The sequence below is a fragment of the Sorghum bicolor genome, chromosome 10 (genome assembly GCF_000003195.3).
Source record: "Sorghum bicolor cultivar BTx623 chromosome 10, Sorghum_bicolor_NCBIv3, whole genome shotgun sequence".
Classification (NCBI taxonomy): domain Eukaryota; kingdom Viridiplantae; phylum Streptophyta; class Magnoliopsida; order Poales; family Poaceae; genus Sorghum; species Sorghum bicolor.
The window spans coordinates 38,385,373-38,400,855 of NC_012879.2; the positions used below are offsets into that span (position 1 = coordinate 38,385,373).

Sequence of the window (15,483 nt, forward strand, 5' to 3'; positions counted from 1 at the left end):
ATGGCGATGAGTCTAGCGCGCAAGTTGGAGATCCGCGAGCAGAGCGCCTCGGCGGTCGCCGCGGCTAGCGTTTTGGCGCCTCGACTCATGGGCCATGGGCTCCTACCGGGTCCGGCCCAGCCGCTGGCTCTGCCCGCGCCCCACCAAATGGGCGGACGGGTCCCTGCGCCGGTTTTCAAAGGCCGCCAGGTGCGGCGGCTCACCCCGACAGAGATGGAAAACCGCCGCTGCCAGGGCCTCTGCTTCAATTGCAATGACAGGTACTCCCGTGGCCATAACCGAGTCTGCCAGCGCCTCTTCTTCCTGGACCTCACCGAGGAGGAGGATCCCGCAGAGCTAGAGCCGCTGGTAAACCTGGAGGACCCCACGATCTCCCTCCTCGCCATCGCCGGGGTCCGCACAAGGGACACGATGCAACTCCTCATCAACCTGGGCGGCGTCTCGCTGTTGGCCCTGCTAGACTCTGGATCGACGCATAATTTCGTCGCGGCCGAGGCAGCAGCCCACACCTCCCTCCGCCTCCAGCTCTACAGCGGTATGAAAGTGACCATGGCTAATGGCGAGCGGGTGCCGTGCCCAGGCGTCTACCATGCAGCGGCATTCTCCATCGAGGGGACCTCCTTCGTCGCCGACTTCTTCGCCCTGCCCCTGGCGGGCCATGACGTGGTGCTGGGCACCCAGTGGTTGGCCAGCTTGGGGCCTATACTCTGGGACTTCGGCGCCCTGTCTATGACAGTGCAGCACCAGGGGCGCGCCGTCTGTTGGAAAGGCGTCTCCGGTCCGTCCAGACCACGCCTGAAGGCTTGCCTCGACACCGACCCCCTGGCCGCGCTCCTGGACCAGTTTGAGTCCATCTTCACCGAGCCATCCGGCATGCCACTGCCACGGTCCAGGGATCACGCCATCACTCTTCTCCCGGGGTCTGCACCAGTCGTTGTCCGCCCGTACCGCTATCCAGCTGCCCACAAAGATGAGCTGGAAAGGCAGTGCGCGACCATGATGCAACAAGGGCTGATCCGGCGCAGCTCGTCCGCTTTTTCCTCTCCGGTGCTGCTAGTGAAGAAGGCGGACGGGTCCTGGCGCTTTTGCGTCGATTACAGAGCCCTCAACGCCATCACTGTAAAGGACGCCTTCCCCATTCCGGTCGTCGATGAGCTCCTGGACGAGCTGAACGGCGCCCGATTCTTCTCCAATTTGGACCTGCGTTCCGGCTATCATCAAGTCCGGATGCGGCCGGGCGACATCGAGAAGATGGCTTTTCAGACTCATGAAGGGCTCTATGAGTTCCTCGTCATGCCCTTCGGCCTCTGCAACGCGCCGGCAACGTTTCAGGCCTTGATGAACGACATCTTGAGGCCCTACTTACGCCGGTTCGTGATGGTCTTCTTCGACGACATATTGATATATAGCCAGTCCATGGCAGAGCACCTCGGCCACGTCCGCGCTGTACTCAGCCTCCTCCAGCAGCATCGACTCTTCGTCAAGAAGTCCAAGTGCGCCTTTGGCTCCTCCTCCATCGCGTACTTGGGCCATGTTATCTCGGCCAATGGCGTGGCCATGGACCCCGCCAAGGTCCAGGCGGTGGAGGACTGGTGCCCCGTTCAGCACGGGCAGTTCAAGGATTCCTAGGGCTGGCGGGTTACTACCGCAAATTTGTCCAAGATTTTGGCTCGATCGCCGCCCCCCTCACTGCCCTTCTCAAAAAAGAGGGGTTCTCCTGGTCTGAAGCAGCAGCAGAAGCATTCCAGGCTCTAAAAAAGGCTGTCACTACAGCCCTGATACGGGCGCTGCCCGATTTCACACTCCAGTTCATCGTTGAGTGTGATGCGTCCACCTACGGGTTCGGGGCTGTACTGCTGCAGGGGACGCATCCCATCGCCTTCTTCAGCAGGCCGGCGGCCCCAAGACACCAGTCCCTAGCCGCCTACGAACGAGAATTGATTGGTCTCGTCCTCGCCATCCGCCACTGGAGGCCTTACCTTTGGGGTCGGCGTTTCCTGGTCCGCACTAATCATTACAGCGTTAACTTCCTACTTGATCAGCGTCTTGCCACCATCCCGCAGCATCATTGGGTGGGAAAGCTCCTGGGCTTTGATTTTTTGGTGGAATACAAGGCTGGCTGCTCCAACACCGTGGCTGATGCCCTATCCCGCCGTGATACAGAAGAGCTGGCTGCCATGGCAATCACTGGGCCCTGTTTCGACTTCATCACACGCCTCCGTCAGGCCAATGAACAGGACCCAGCTTTGATCACCCTCCGCGAAGAGATCCTCACCAACAAACGCTCTGCGCCATGGGCTGTCATTGACGGCCTGATGGCATTCCAGGGGCGCCTCTACATCCCTCCAGGCGCCCCCCTGCTCCATGAGATCCTGGCGGCTGTGCACGACAATGGCCATGAAGGTGTGCAACGCACGCTACATCGTCTCCGCCAAGACTTCCACTCCCCCAGTCTGCGTGCAGTAGTGCAAGACTTCGTGCGTGCTTGTGCAACATGTCAGCGCTACAAATCAGAACACCTTCACCCAGCAGGTCTTTTGCTTCCTCTGCCAGTACCGTCGGCGATTTGGGCAGACATTGGCATTGACTTCGTTGAGGCTTTACCAAAAGTCGGGGGCAAATCTGTTATCTTGACAGTAGTGGACAGATTCAGTAAATACTGTCATTCCATTGACCTCGCCCACCCTTACTCAGCGGAGTTAGTAGCCCAAGCTTTCTTCTCTGAGATTGTACGTCTTCATGGCATTCCCCAGTCCATCGTATCAGACAGGGACCCGGTGTTCACCTCCATATTCTGGAAAGAACTGATGAAGCTGTCTGGAATCAAGCTGAGGATGATGACTGCATTCCATCCTCAGTCTGATGGCCAAACTGAAGCTGCTAACAAGATCATTGTGATGTATCTCTGCTGCATAACGGGGGATAGACCACGGCAATGCCTTCGCTGGCTGCCATGGGCATAATTTGTCTACAACACCGCATTCCAAACTGCGCTGAAGACCACGCCGTTCGCCATCGTCTATGGCCGCGACCCAGCCTCCATCCGTTCTTATGAACCAGGAGAGTCCCGGGTCCCCGCCGTGGCCAAGAGCATGGCTGCCCGTGACGAACTGCTGGGAGATACACGCGTGCGCCTGGAACAGGCGTAAGAAGTCTACAAGAAGCACTACAACAAGCATCACAGGGAGGTCCACTTCACGGTGGGTGACTGGGTTTGGCTCCGTCTTCGCCATCGCCACCCAGCGTCACTTCAAGGCGCCACCAAGGGCAAGCTGCGCCCCCGCTTCTACGGCCCCTACCGCATCACTGCCATCATCAACGAGGTCGCATACCGACTGGAACTTCCTGCAGGCACCAAACTGCATGATGTGTTCCACGTCGGCCTCCTCAAGAAATTCATCGGCACACCTCCATCAGCACCACGAGCTCTGCCTCCTACCCACCACGGCGCCACTCAGCCAGTCCCAGACCGCAACACACGAGCAAGACTGGCCAGGGGCGTGCGTCAAGTCCTGGTGCACTGGACGGATGAACCTGCTGCATCAGCAACCTGGGAAGACTTGGAGAATTTCCAGGAGCGCTACCCCCACCTTCCAGCTCGAGGACGAGCTGCTCGTCGAGGGGGGAGAGATGTGATGTGGGGCCATCAGTACAGCCGCCGGCCTCGAACACGAGGTGCAGCACAGGGCCATGAAGAGGCCAGGACGGCTGGTGATTAAGGCCCATGCGTGGCTCAAGAAGAAGGAGAGCAGTCAAGTAGTAATTAGCCGGCTCTAGTTAATGCCTGGCATTAGAATCATGGAGCTCAGCTCCTATAAGATGTATCCAGCTACTCAGTTATGATCAAGCAATGAAGTGATTATCTCTAACCTCTCATCTCCTGCTATCTCCAATCTCACCCCCCTGCTGCCAGGCGCCAGGCTCACCCTGGCGCCCCCATCTCCTACCTCCGGCTACAACCTACGCAGCCAAGGCCCTCCTGAGCTTGGTGTGGAGGCCCTTGACAGCATTTCGATGGTGCAACAACATGGCTTAAATTTGTGAAGTGTCAATTTCATGCAATAGTGAATACACTGTTCAAGGATCATTAGCTAATAGTAATTGAGTGTAGTTTATTTACTTTGCATGATCAAGAGAATATGTATGTGCTTTTCCTTGCTGATTTTTGCGAGATGCTGTCATAGCTTACAACAGTCCATTCATAGTTTACAATAGTCCAGTCATTAGCTTAGAAGATAACTATGCTCTCCGTTTTACTAGCTCTCTGTTTTACAATAGTTTTACTAACTATTCTTAGTACGAGTGGTTGATATAAATTAAAATTCAGTAAATCCCTTTTCCTGTTTGTGTGTACCAGGATGAGATGGAGACCTTCACATCCCTCAAATGTCATCAAGATGAAGGATTACGCATACCATATCTTTTAGTTTTATGATCTTTTTTTTCTAGACTCCACTGTAGTATTAAAAGGGATCAGGATACCACTGCTCCTTGTTTTTTATGTTCTACTTCCACACTTGCTACCTTGTTGAAATATTTGGTTTCATTGGTAACCAGTCAGATTGCTAATGTTTCTTGCTGAAAATTGTTTAAATTGCTTTTTGTATGAATTATAAATATTTTCTCAATCTATGTTTGATTACTAAAAATATATTTGTTAGTTTGATTTTTGTTCATAGATGCTGCCGTAGCGTTAGCACGGGCAATATACTACTCAAAAGAAAAACTACTATGGGGTTATTAAAAAAAGAAAAAAAAGAAGGAACGTTAGAAACAAAAGTTGGGTATTCATCAACCTGATCAAGTTTGACACTTTTTGCAAAGTTGGCTATTCATCTCCCTGATCAAGTTTGGCACTTTATGCACTTGATTTTCCTTTCTTTCACAAAGCTGTTGAACAAGCATGTAGTTCACAAAGCAGTGTTTTAGACTAATTTATTTACCCATAGAATAAACAAAAATCTTATCTACTGGGCTCGTGGATCCAAGCAACTGCTCTATTCGAACCAGAAACTAAGAGGTGTATATATATAACCGACATGCAATTATAATTTAAAGCCATCCCCATCTATTTGTCATGATCAGATCGTGCCTTTATACTATAATAATTGATGTTATGAGCATCATTAGTATTTTAAACTCTATTTTAAAAAGTCATATACAAAATTCAGCATTTTCTGGGCTATGTATTCGCGCTGACAGTTCAGTCTTCACCATCGAATAGTAGGTGAATAAATCGATCCAGACTCCTTCAGCTGAAATACATACATTGTGCTCAGTACTTATATGACAGAGAGCATTCCTTGCACTCATTGCCCTGAACTCGAGGTTTAAATCCCAATGCCCAAATGAGGTAACTCTGTAACAATATGTCCCATGCTCCATCCTAGTCAGCCTTAAGCTCAGAAAGCTTTGAGGAAGTTGCATTAATCCATTTATGTATGCAAGGCTAAACTCTTCATGGCGTTTACTACTAAAGAGAGTCATGAAAGAAAGATAAAACAAAAAATGTTAACTCATTGTTAAACAGGAAACATCCAAATATCCAAACCATAGAGACTCTGCAAAACCAATACTCTCATTGTTAAACAGGAAACGTCCAAACCAGATAGAGCCTCTGCAAGACCAATATTCACGAGAACAGTAGAAGAGAAAAAAATGGTTCTGGTTATGCCGATAGGCAAAAAAGTCCAGGTAAATGAGAGGTCATGGTTAGCATGACAATCAACAAATTTGGAACTATCTTTATCTCAAAATTTCACAAAAATTAACTGGATCTACCATCAGAAGAAACATCCATTGAAATTTTGTACATGAAAGGAACATAGTCAAACATTACAGTATATAAATCCAGCCCTCCTCTTCATGCTCCTTTGCCCTCCTTGAAGATTCAGCCCACCTTGTGCAGCCTTGCGAGAGCATCAATTAAGCTATGAGCTGAAAAGGTACATTGATATATGTCAGAAAATTCAAATGATAATTAAATTCAGGCCAACCTCACTATAAACTGGCAGCAGTGCTGAAACAGCAAGGAAAATCTAATAAACTTGGTCAATTTTTTCAAGTGGTTCAGCATGCACAAAAAAGGACAAAATATCTTTCTGCCTATGAAGTATAATCAGAAACACAGCTTTATGAAAAACAATTCGCATAGCCACACTATGAGATATGTGCCCTCGCTCCCTCCCTCTCGCTCTCTTGCTCTTGGGAGGGCCCGGCTCTAGGTTAGGCAATTTGGACGGTGACACCAAACCAGTGGCATGGGTAGTAACACGTCCAAGTGCCGAGTGGGCGCAGTCAATCTCCATTTCAAGCCCCCTCGTCACATCAGCTCCAGTTGGCACTGAAATAGGCACCGCCAATTATGAGGGGGCACATGATGTGGATTCTTGGTGAGCTGGCAACGAAGGTGCACATGGAGATGCTTCATCTGCGCCAGCTGTTCCAACCTCCCATCAGCAAATCGTTCCGCATGGGTCACACAGTGGAGATGCGCTTGTGGCAGTTGTGGTGGCTGACATCCTGCAATGCCTGGCCATGAAGACCCCCATTGTGTATATGGTTTGGGAGTACATGATCAGCAGACCATCACTACTCATCTTGTATAGTCATATTTGATACTTCAACTTATTTGATCGGTATGCACCCTTCATTGGTGTAAAAAGAGGAGGCAGGGGTCATGTTGCCACTGTTGGGTGCAAATGGATGGTTGTGGTTATGGATGAAAACGGATCGGATATATTTGTTTTTTATATTTCTAGTCGGATTTGGATTCGAATACGGATAGTGTCAGCCATGCCAGATAGGAAACGATTGGATGTCGACATCATAAATATGCGATTTGAGTATTCGGATACGGATTCGGTATCGGATGTTGAATATCCGGACTTGGATACAGACATATTTAAACTCCTCTAAACGGATTTAGTTTCGAATACGGTCAAAAAATATCCGTACCATTTTCATCCCAAGTTGTGGAAGGGCTCAACCTGGCCAGAGGGCAAAATGTTCAATTCATATGGGTTGAGAATGGAAAAGAAAATAAGAACACTAGAAAAGGTCAAAACAGCAAATCTGCAAGGGTGTCAATGTTTTGGGTGCTAAGCAATCAAGAAGAAATACATTTTGGTGGCAAATGTGAGAAGTCCACTGTTTTGGCCTTTTGGGAGTCAATCAAATTGGTTGTCAAGGGCAGGCAGTGTTAGAGCTTAAGCTTCGCAAGCTATAACTATGGCTGATTAGTGGTCGGGGTTTGAAAGTTGGCGGCGAGGAGGTTTAGATCGATGAATGCGAGAACGCAAGTGCAGGGAGCGCCAGGCACCCAAGGGTGTCTATGTGACACAATCCCAGGCTAACTTGTATTAATCTCAAACTGTATACTTATTGTTAGAATTAATATTTCACTTATTATAATCCCTTGGCTCCTATGCCATTGCTTAGACTCCTGTGCCATGCGCCAGGTTGGACTAGCCCCTTGGGCTGTCCCTCTCCTCTCTATATATGTAAACCCTCTGTGTTACCTATTCAATTAATCAATCTAAGCCTGTTGGCTTTTCGTCCACTGTATTTCTCGGTGGCAGCCTCATCTCCTGGTCATCGAAGCGGCAACCTACCGTCTCCCGGTCCAGCGCGGAAGCCGAGTATCGGGCTGTTCCAAATGGCGTTGCTGAAGCTTCCTGGTTGCAGCAGCTTCTCCAAGAGCTGCATCACCCTCTGAAGTCTGCCACCCTCGTCTACTGCGACAACGTCAGCGCCGTCTACCTCTCCTCCAACCCAATTCAGCACCAGCGCACCAAGCACGTGGAAATCGACCTCCACTTCGTCCGTGAGCGTGTCACTCTTGGTGCTGTCCGTGTCCTTCACGTCCCCACCACCTCACAGTTCGACGATGTCTTCACCAAGGGGCTTCCTTCTACTGTGTTCATGGAATTTCGCTCCAATCTGAACATCCGCTCCACCGACGCTCCGATTGCGGGGGGGTGTTAGAATTAATATTTCACTTATTATAATCCCTTGGCTCCTGTGCCATTGCTTAGACTCCTGTGCCATGCACCAGGTTGGACTAGCCTCTTGGGCTGTCCCTCTCCTCTCTATATATGTAAACCCCCTGTGTTACCTATTCAATTAATCAATCTAAGCATGTTGGCTTTTCCTCCAATACTTATACAAGACTCTGGACCCTATAACCAAATCCTATTCTTTAGGGACACGATAGACTTGCTAACTAGATATTGCTAACAAACCGAACCAAAAGACTCCCAGCTTAACACGACGCCAGGCATTGCCTGAGATCCTTCCAGCATCCAAGCTGCGACCGAGAAGCTCCAGGTCTGAACTTGAGCCCATCGTCTAGCCACGGCGACCGAGAAGCTCCAGGTCTGAACTTGAGCCCATCGTCTAGCCACGGCCAGTTGACCGACTATGGTAGGCTTGGCCCACCATAACATCTCTCCCCTCCTCACGAAACAGCTCATCCTTGAGTTGAAAGTCAGGATGCGCTACGCGAAACGCATCGAGCTTCAGATGCCGGCAAGTTCACCCATTACACCAGAATATGCCACTGACCTCGACGAAGTTGGGAACGCAACACGCGATCAGGATGAAGCAGCTGTCGTCCATGTTGCAGGGGCGGTAGTGGCGGCACAGACGAAGGAGGGTCGCCACGGAATGGCTTCAAAACGCCCACGTGAAACACATCGTGGATGCGGGCGCCTTCTGGCAACCCCAGGCGGTAGGCAACCTGACCAACCCGCTCCACCACCTGATAGGGTCCTACATAGCACGAGCTGAGCTTGGTGCGACGCCCCGGTACCAGGGATTGAACAGCACGGTGCAGTAGCCAGAGCCATACCTAGTCGCCAACCGCAAACACCAAGGGACGATGCTTGGCGTCGTAGTGCCGGCGCGCATACTCCTATGCCTGGAGCAATCGAGCCCGGACCTCCTGTAGGAACTCCCCACGACCCGCGCGGTCCTCGTCGGCGACATTGGTGCTTGCCGAGCCGGTCTCATATGGAACCAGGGCCGGCGGAGGGCCCTCGTAGACCACCATGAACGGAGTTGTGCGAAGCGCCATGTGGTAGGATGTATTGTAGCAGTATTCAGCCCACAGAAGCCAGTCCAGCCAATCCCGAGGCCGGTCACCAGTAGTGCAGCCGAGGTACATGGAGATGGTTTTGTTGACCGCCTCCGACTGCCCATCAGTTTGTGGATGGAAGGCAGAGCTGAAGCGTAGCTGCACACCAGCGCGACAGAAGAGGTCACGCCACACATTCCCCGTGAACACCGGGTCACAATCACTGACAATTGACTCAGGGAACCTGTGCAGGCGAACAATGTCGTTGAAGAATGCCCGGGCCACCGAGGATGTTGTGTACGGGTGGCCCAACGCGATGAAGTGCACATACTTCAAAAACCTGTCCACCACGGTTAGTATGACACTCTTGCCATGTACCTTTGGAAGCGACTCGACGAAGTCCATGGCAATGTCCGACCACACACGCGATTTAACCGGCAATGGCTGTAGCAGGCCAGCCGGGTGGAGTGCTTCAGTCTTGTTGCGCTGACACACCGAGCACACGCTGACGAAGTCTGAAACCACGCGCCAATCGTTGTCGATGTAGAAAACAACGCGTAGTCGCTGGAGCGTCTTCTGAACGCCCTCGTGCCCAACCGTGTGAGCCAGCTAGAGGACATCCTCGTGGACCGTAGAGGACGCGGGAACGAACACCTTGCCGTCCTTCAGCAGGAGGCCGTCGCGCACACAGCCTAAGGCGGACCGTGGGCGCCAGCCGCCACCTCGTAATAGCGTGGACGGAGCGCGTCATCGCCCGCAAGGTCCCGACACAGCTCATGGTAGAAGTCAAAAGCGGGCAAGGAGACACCCACCGAGCCTGTCGTGTCAGCGTTGAGGGCGGCCAGAGGAGGGACCTCACCGTCGCGCCGGGATAGAGCATCGGCAACGGTGTTGCAGCGTCCCAGGTTGTACTCAACCCGAAAATCGAAACCGTAGAGCTTCAAGATCCATTGATGTTGCGGAACCGTGGACAAGCGCTGATCGAGCATATATTTCAATGCATAATGGTCCGTGCGCACCAAGAACGGACACGCCCACAGATATGGCAAGCCAGTGCCGCACGACGTGCACCAGTCCAATGAGCTCGCGCTCATATGCCGCCACCTTGAGATGTCGCACGACGAAGGGTCTGCTGAAGAAGGCGAGCGGGCCAGCGCCTTGATGCAGCACTGCGCCAAAACCTGAGCCCGACGCGTCACAGTCCACCACAAACTCATGCTCAAAGTCTGGTAGATGCAACACTGGCGCGGAGGACAGAGCTGCCTTGAGTGCGTCGAACGCCGTTGCCGCCTCTTCGCACCATAGAAATGCGTCCTTGCGCAGCAGCTGAGTGAGAGGCACCGCGATGGCGCCGAAGTCCTTGATGAAGCGGCGATAGTACCTCACGAGGCCGAGGAACCCGCGGAGGCCATGAGCGGAACGGGGCTACGGCCAATTCCAAACGGCGGCGACTTTTGAGGCGTCCATGGCCACGCCAACGCCCGAGATGACATGGCCCAAGTACTGGACCTCCTTGGCAGCGAAGTCGCATTTGGAGCGCTTGAGATGAAGGTTGTGCTCACGGAGAACGTCGAGGACGGCGCGAAGATGCTGCATATGTTCTATCCATGACCTGCTATAGATAAGAATATCATCAAAGAAGACAAGCACCCAACGGCGCAAGAACGGCTTGAGGACGAGATTCATTAGAGCTTGGAACGTCGATGGCGCATTGTAAAGGCCGAATGGCATGACGAGGAACTCAAAATGCACGTCCTCAGGATGGACACGAACTCGATGGTAGCTCGACCGAAGATCTAGCTTGGAGAAGTAGCGACCACCGTGCAGCTCGTCCAACAATTCCTCGACAACAGGTATAGGGAATTTATCCTTGACGGTGACCGAGTTGAGCCCGGTAATCCACGCAAAACCTCCACGAGGCGTCCTGCTTCTTGACAAGCAACACTGGCACCGAGAAGGGGGAGGTACTCGGCCGTATGATGCCCTACCGTAGCATCGCTTCACACTGCGCCTCCAATTCGTCCTTTTGCAATTGAGGGTACCGGTATGGGCAGACATCCACTGGTTCCGTTGACCGTTTGAGGTGGATCCGATGATCGCACGGGCACGACGGAGGAAGGCCGGTTGGTGCTGTGAATACTTCTTCATAGGCGTGGAGGAGGCGTTCCAGGAGGTCGTGCTCGGAGCCGTTGTCGGAGAAGAGGGTGCCGACGAGTAGGCGACTGGGGGCACGATCTGGTGGCAAGTCAGGCGCACCCATGCAAACCCAGTCGACTCGCCGACCGCATAGGTAGAACGCCATCCGACGCGTGGCGAAGTCACATAGGATGGGGCCCAGGGTCTGCAGCCATGCAATCCCTAGGACCACGTCGCAGCCGTCCACGGGGATGGCATACATGTCCATCCGGAATAGCTCGTCGCCAATCTTCAGGTCGACATTGTCGGCCAGGCGACGACACTCGACGCGGTCGCCGTTGGCCACGACGACGTGAGCACCACAACTGTCTTGGAGGAGAAGGTCTGCACGGCGTGCGGCGTCCACGCTAATGAAATTATGGGTGAACCCGGAGTCGAGCAGCACCGTGAACTTGTGCACGCCGATCCTGACCCGGAGTTGCATGGTCGTCGTGCCTCGGATTCCTATGATGGCAGAGAGGGAGATCATAGGCGCATCCAGATCAAACGGCGGAAGATCAGTACCGTGCGCCGGTGCCCCGTCGCAATTGGTGTCGTCCGGCTCCTCCACGATATAATCAGCCACCTCGAGGAAGAAGACTCGGGCGCACTTGTGTCCCCGGACGTAGGGCTCATCGTGGTTATAACAAAGCCCCTGCTTGCGGCGTTCCGACATCTCCTCTGGGGACAGGCGCTTGAAGGGACGACTGGAAGCGGCCGCCGTTGATGACGAAGTCGCGGTAGACGAATCGGTAGCAGACGATGCCGTGGTCAGTGGTCCCGAAACGCGACGTCGTGGCGCAGCCTGTAGGGCGAGGCGGAGTGGCGCGTTCCGTCGCTCATATGCCTGAGCCAAATGCATTGCCCTTTGGAGATCTTGTGGGTCCTGGAGTTCCACGTCGACGCAGATATGGTCGGGCAGACCGCCAGTGAAGAGCTTGACCTTTTGCGCCAGCGCGAGGCGTCCTTCGTGCGTGGCCCGTGCCTGGAACGCCTCCATGTATGCATTAACCGGGGAGGTGAAAGGCAGGCGCGCGAGGTCGGAGATATGGTTGGTGCTGAGGGGCGGACCGTATCGCTGTTGATAGAGGGCACAGAAGTCGTCCCACTGTGGCCGGCCAGCATCGGCCTCCAGCCCTTGGTACCACTGGTGAGCTGTGGTACGAAGCGAGCCAGACCCTATCTTGGTGACGTGTCTGGTGGCCACTGAAAAACTGCTCACATTTGTTCAACCAGCCCAAGGGGCCTTCCTTTCCGTCGAATGTTGGGAACAACAACTTGTAGTACTTGGGTACCACCTGGCCCTCAGGTTCCAGTGGCACATGCACACGCGAAGTTGGGGTGGCCATGGGCGCAGAGGACACCGGCACGGAGCCTTGCATGATGGAGTCCAACGATGGCACAGGCGACGGCGAGTGGGGAAAACAGATTTGATTGATCGGTACGCCGTACGGCTGGGCTGCTGTCGCTGGGGCCGACGCGAATGTCGATGGTGCGGACCACGGCACGAAGGGCACTGCCGTATAGCCCCGTGGCGCCGCCGTAGACGCAAGAGGTGCGAACGGCGTCACGGAGAGTGATGGCGCCAAGGGCGCCGGGAGATGCGGCACATTGTCAAACCCGGGGAGGGCCGGCGCGGCACGACCATCCACCACAGCCATGCGACGCGCCAGATCGCCGAAACAAAACTCCACGCCCGCCATCTGGCGTTGCAGGCCCTGGATGGCGGTGGTGAAGGCATTGAGCACGTCCGTCGAGATGACTGTCATGGGTGGCGGAGGTGGAGGCTGGGTTGGGATGACGGCGCCAGAGGTAGCGAGCGGCAGCGTTACTACAGTGGTGGGGACGAATAGCGGAGCTTAAGCTTCGCAAGCTATAACTATGGCTGATTGGTGGTCAGGGTTTGAAAGTTCGCGGCGAGGCGGCGGAGCTGTGCTGGGAGGTTTATATCGATGAACGCGAGAACGCAAGAGCAGGGAGCGCCAGGCGCCCAAAGGTGTCTATGTGACACAATTCCAGGCTAACTTGTATTAATCTCAAACTGTATACTTATACAAGACTCTGGACCCTATAACCAAATCTTATTCTTTAGGGACACGATAGACTTGCTAACTAGATATTGCTAACAAACCGAACCAAAAGACTCCTAGCTTAACACGACGCCAGGCGTTGCCTGAAATCCTTCCAGCATCCAAGCTGCAACCGAGAAGCTCCAGGTCTGAACTTGAGCCCATCGTCTGCCATGGAGACCGAGAAGCTCCAGGTCTAAACTTGAGCCCATTGTCTAGCCACGGCCAGTTGACCGCCTATGGTAGGCTTAGCCCACCATAACAGGCAGGACCTCAACTACGAAGCTCGTAGTCTTGATCGGTAACGGGACAATGTTTTTCCTCTCGGCGCCCTATGTTGAAGAAGGGAGATTAGGAGTGGAGACAATTGTTATTGCTTAAACCTGATTTGGAGTCTCATACAAGATGTAAATAGGCCCTTGGCCACTAACAACCTAGAGATGGTAATCTCCTAAACACAAGGCGTGGTTGATAGCCTGCCTAACCAAAACGCCTACATTGCATGCGGCATGCTTGGCGCACTGGCCATGTCCCTGCACATGTACTACTTGCCCCCACATGACATTGGCCCATTAGGCAACGCACACCTTGTTGTGGTCGTGCCCGAACTTCTCGTTGTAGTTGTAACACAACCCCAAACGACGACGTTCCTCCATCTCAGATGGGAAGAGGCACTTCACCTGACACCCCTCTACAAACATCGTGGCTGGCGCAGCGCCAGGCGGGTTGGAGGCATGGGTGGTAGAAGTCTTCTTGCAATGCTCACAAGGCTCAGAAGAGCAGCCCTTCACTATGTTGGTCTCTTGAGAAGCTGCTAAAACACTGAGGTACTGATGCAGAAGGTGACATGGAACTAAGACGTGTCTCTTCAGCAATCAAGGCAAACAACATCAAAAATGGATGTAGTAGGAGCATTTAACAACTGCTTATGAATGGGCCCAAAATCAGTCCTCAATCCATGACAAAACTGATATATGAGGAATTTCTCAATGAACTTGTTTTTAGCACTTCCAGAACACCCTTGCTCACACTTAGGAACCATGGAGAGAAAAGGTCCCATCACACGACCAAAAGGCGGTGTAATACTCCTCTATGGACATCTCATTCTGCTGAAGATCATGAAGTCATTGCATCAGTGTAAGCAGAAGAGCGCCGCTATTCTAAACATATCACTCCTGCAAATAGTCCCACATCTGCTTAGCGGACTCATGGTGCTCAAGACTCGTTATCAAAAAAGGCTTCATACTGGTAACAGTGGCACTCATCACACGGCCATCATAATTAGCCCAAGCTGTCACTGCAGCAGAACCAGAACCATCATTAGACTTATCAGCTGGAGAAGCGTCTGTCAAGTGGGATGCAAGACCATGGCCCCCTTAATATTGTTTCGACAGAAAATGCCCATTCTCGATAGTTAGAAGGGCCATCAAGCTTCATAGGGAAGACAATGAGATTGGACTATGACATGATTATCTGGAGAAGGCAACACTCAACAACAGCAGTACCCGCACAGAACAGCATAGAACAGAACACCAAGCAATAGAACGCTACAGAACAGAGCATGGACGGAACACACCACTGCAGTCTGCAGCAGCAGAACAGACCATGGACGGAACACACCACTGCAGTCTGCAGCAGCAGAACAGACCATGGACGGAACACACCACTGCAGTCCGCAGCAACAGAACAGAGCACAGCAAAGCACACCTGTCATGGGCATAAAGAGGGGCGCCGTAGGGCGCAAGTGTCCTAGTTGGGCCTTAAGCCCATTAGTGTTAATTAGTGTCTCTCTTAGTTATTTGTCTATAGGAATAGTACCATATTGTCTAGGCACAAGAGGTGTTAGTCCTATGTACCTTTTATATTCAGCCCATGGGGCACAATGGTAAGCAAGCAATGAATTATGAAGAAACAATTCTAGTCTCCCTCAATCTCTCAAGCTCTTGGCAAAGCATAAGGCCTAGTTATCCCAAAGCTCTTGGCAAAGCATAAGGTCTAGTTATCCCAAATACACCTCGTCCATAACATCTGGTATCTAGAGTCCAACGATCCTCTTCATCCAAAAAAAAACATCGATTCAGGTCCCGATCCCCACCACCATCCGCCGCCGCCGCCACAACTCCAACACCGACAGCCGCCACCACAACCACCAGGCCGCCGTCC

At 52.6% G+C, this 15,483-nt stretch overlaps 3 protein-coding genes across 6 annotated transcripts in view; 1 reads left to right on the forward strand and 2 right to left on the reverse strand.

The window, feature by feature from the left end:
- On the forward strand, positions 1-7,986 carry LOC110431144. The gene is made up of 6 exons (XM_021449853.1): positions 1-1,599; positions 1,809-2,894; positions 3,000-3,102; positions 3,244-3,711; positions 3,914-4,017; positions 7,543-7,986. Exons 1-6 carry the CDS (start codon positions 1-3, stop codon positions 7,984-7,986), a joined length of 3,804 nt encoding a protein of 1,267 aa, XP_021305528.1.
- The window catches only part of LOC8085356, a 22,586-nt gene continuing 12,663 nt past the window's right edge, over positions 5,561-15,483 (reverse strand). For all 4 annotated transcript variants that reach the window (XR_002448376.1, XR_002448375.1, XR_002448377.1 and 1 more), the window contains one exon: positions 5,561-5,937. The gene's annotated coding sequence lies outside the window, so the exon portion shown is untranslated. The remainder of the gene's footprint in view (positions 5,938-15,483) is intronic.
- The window catches only part of LOC110430950, an 8,737-nt gene continuing 2,924 nt past the window's right edge, over positions 9,671-15,483 (reverse strand). Inside the window, exon 2 of the mRNA XM_021449223.1 lies at positions 9,671-15,027. Coding sequence (XP_021304898.1) covers positions 11,061-12,251 — 1,191 coding nt within the window. The 5' untranslated portion in view covers positions 12,252-15,027 and the 3' untranslated portion in view covers positions 9,671-11,060. The remainder of the gene's footprint in view (positions 15,028-15,483) is intronic.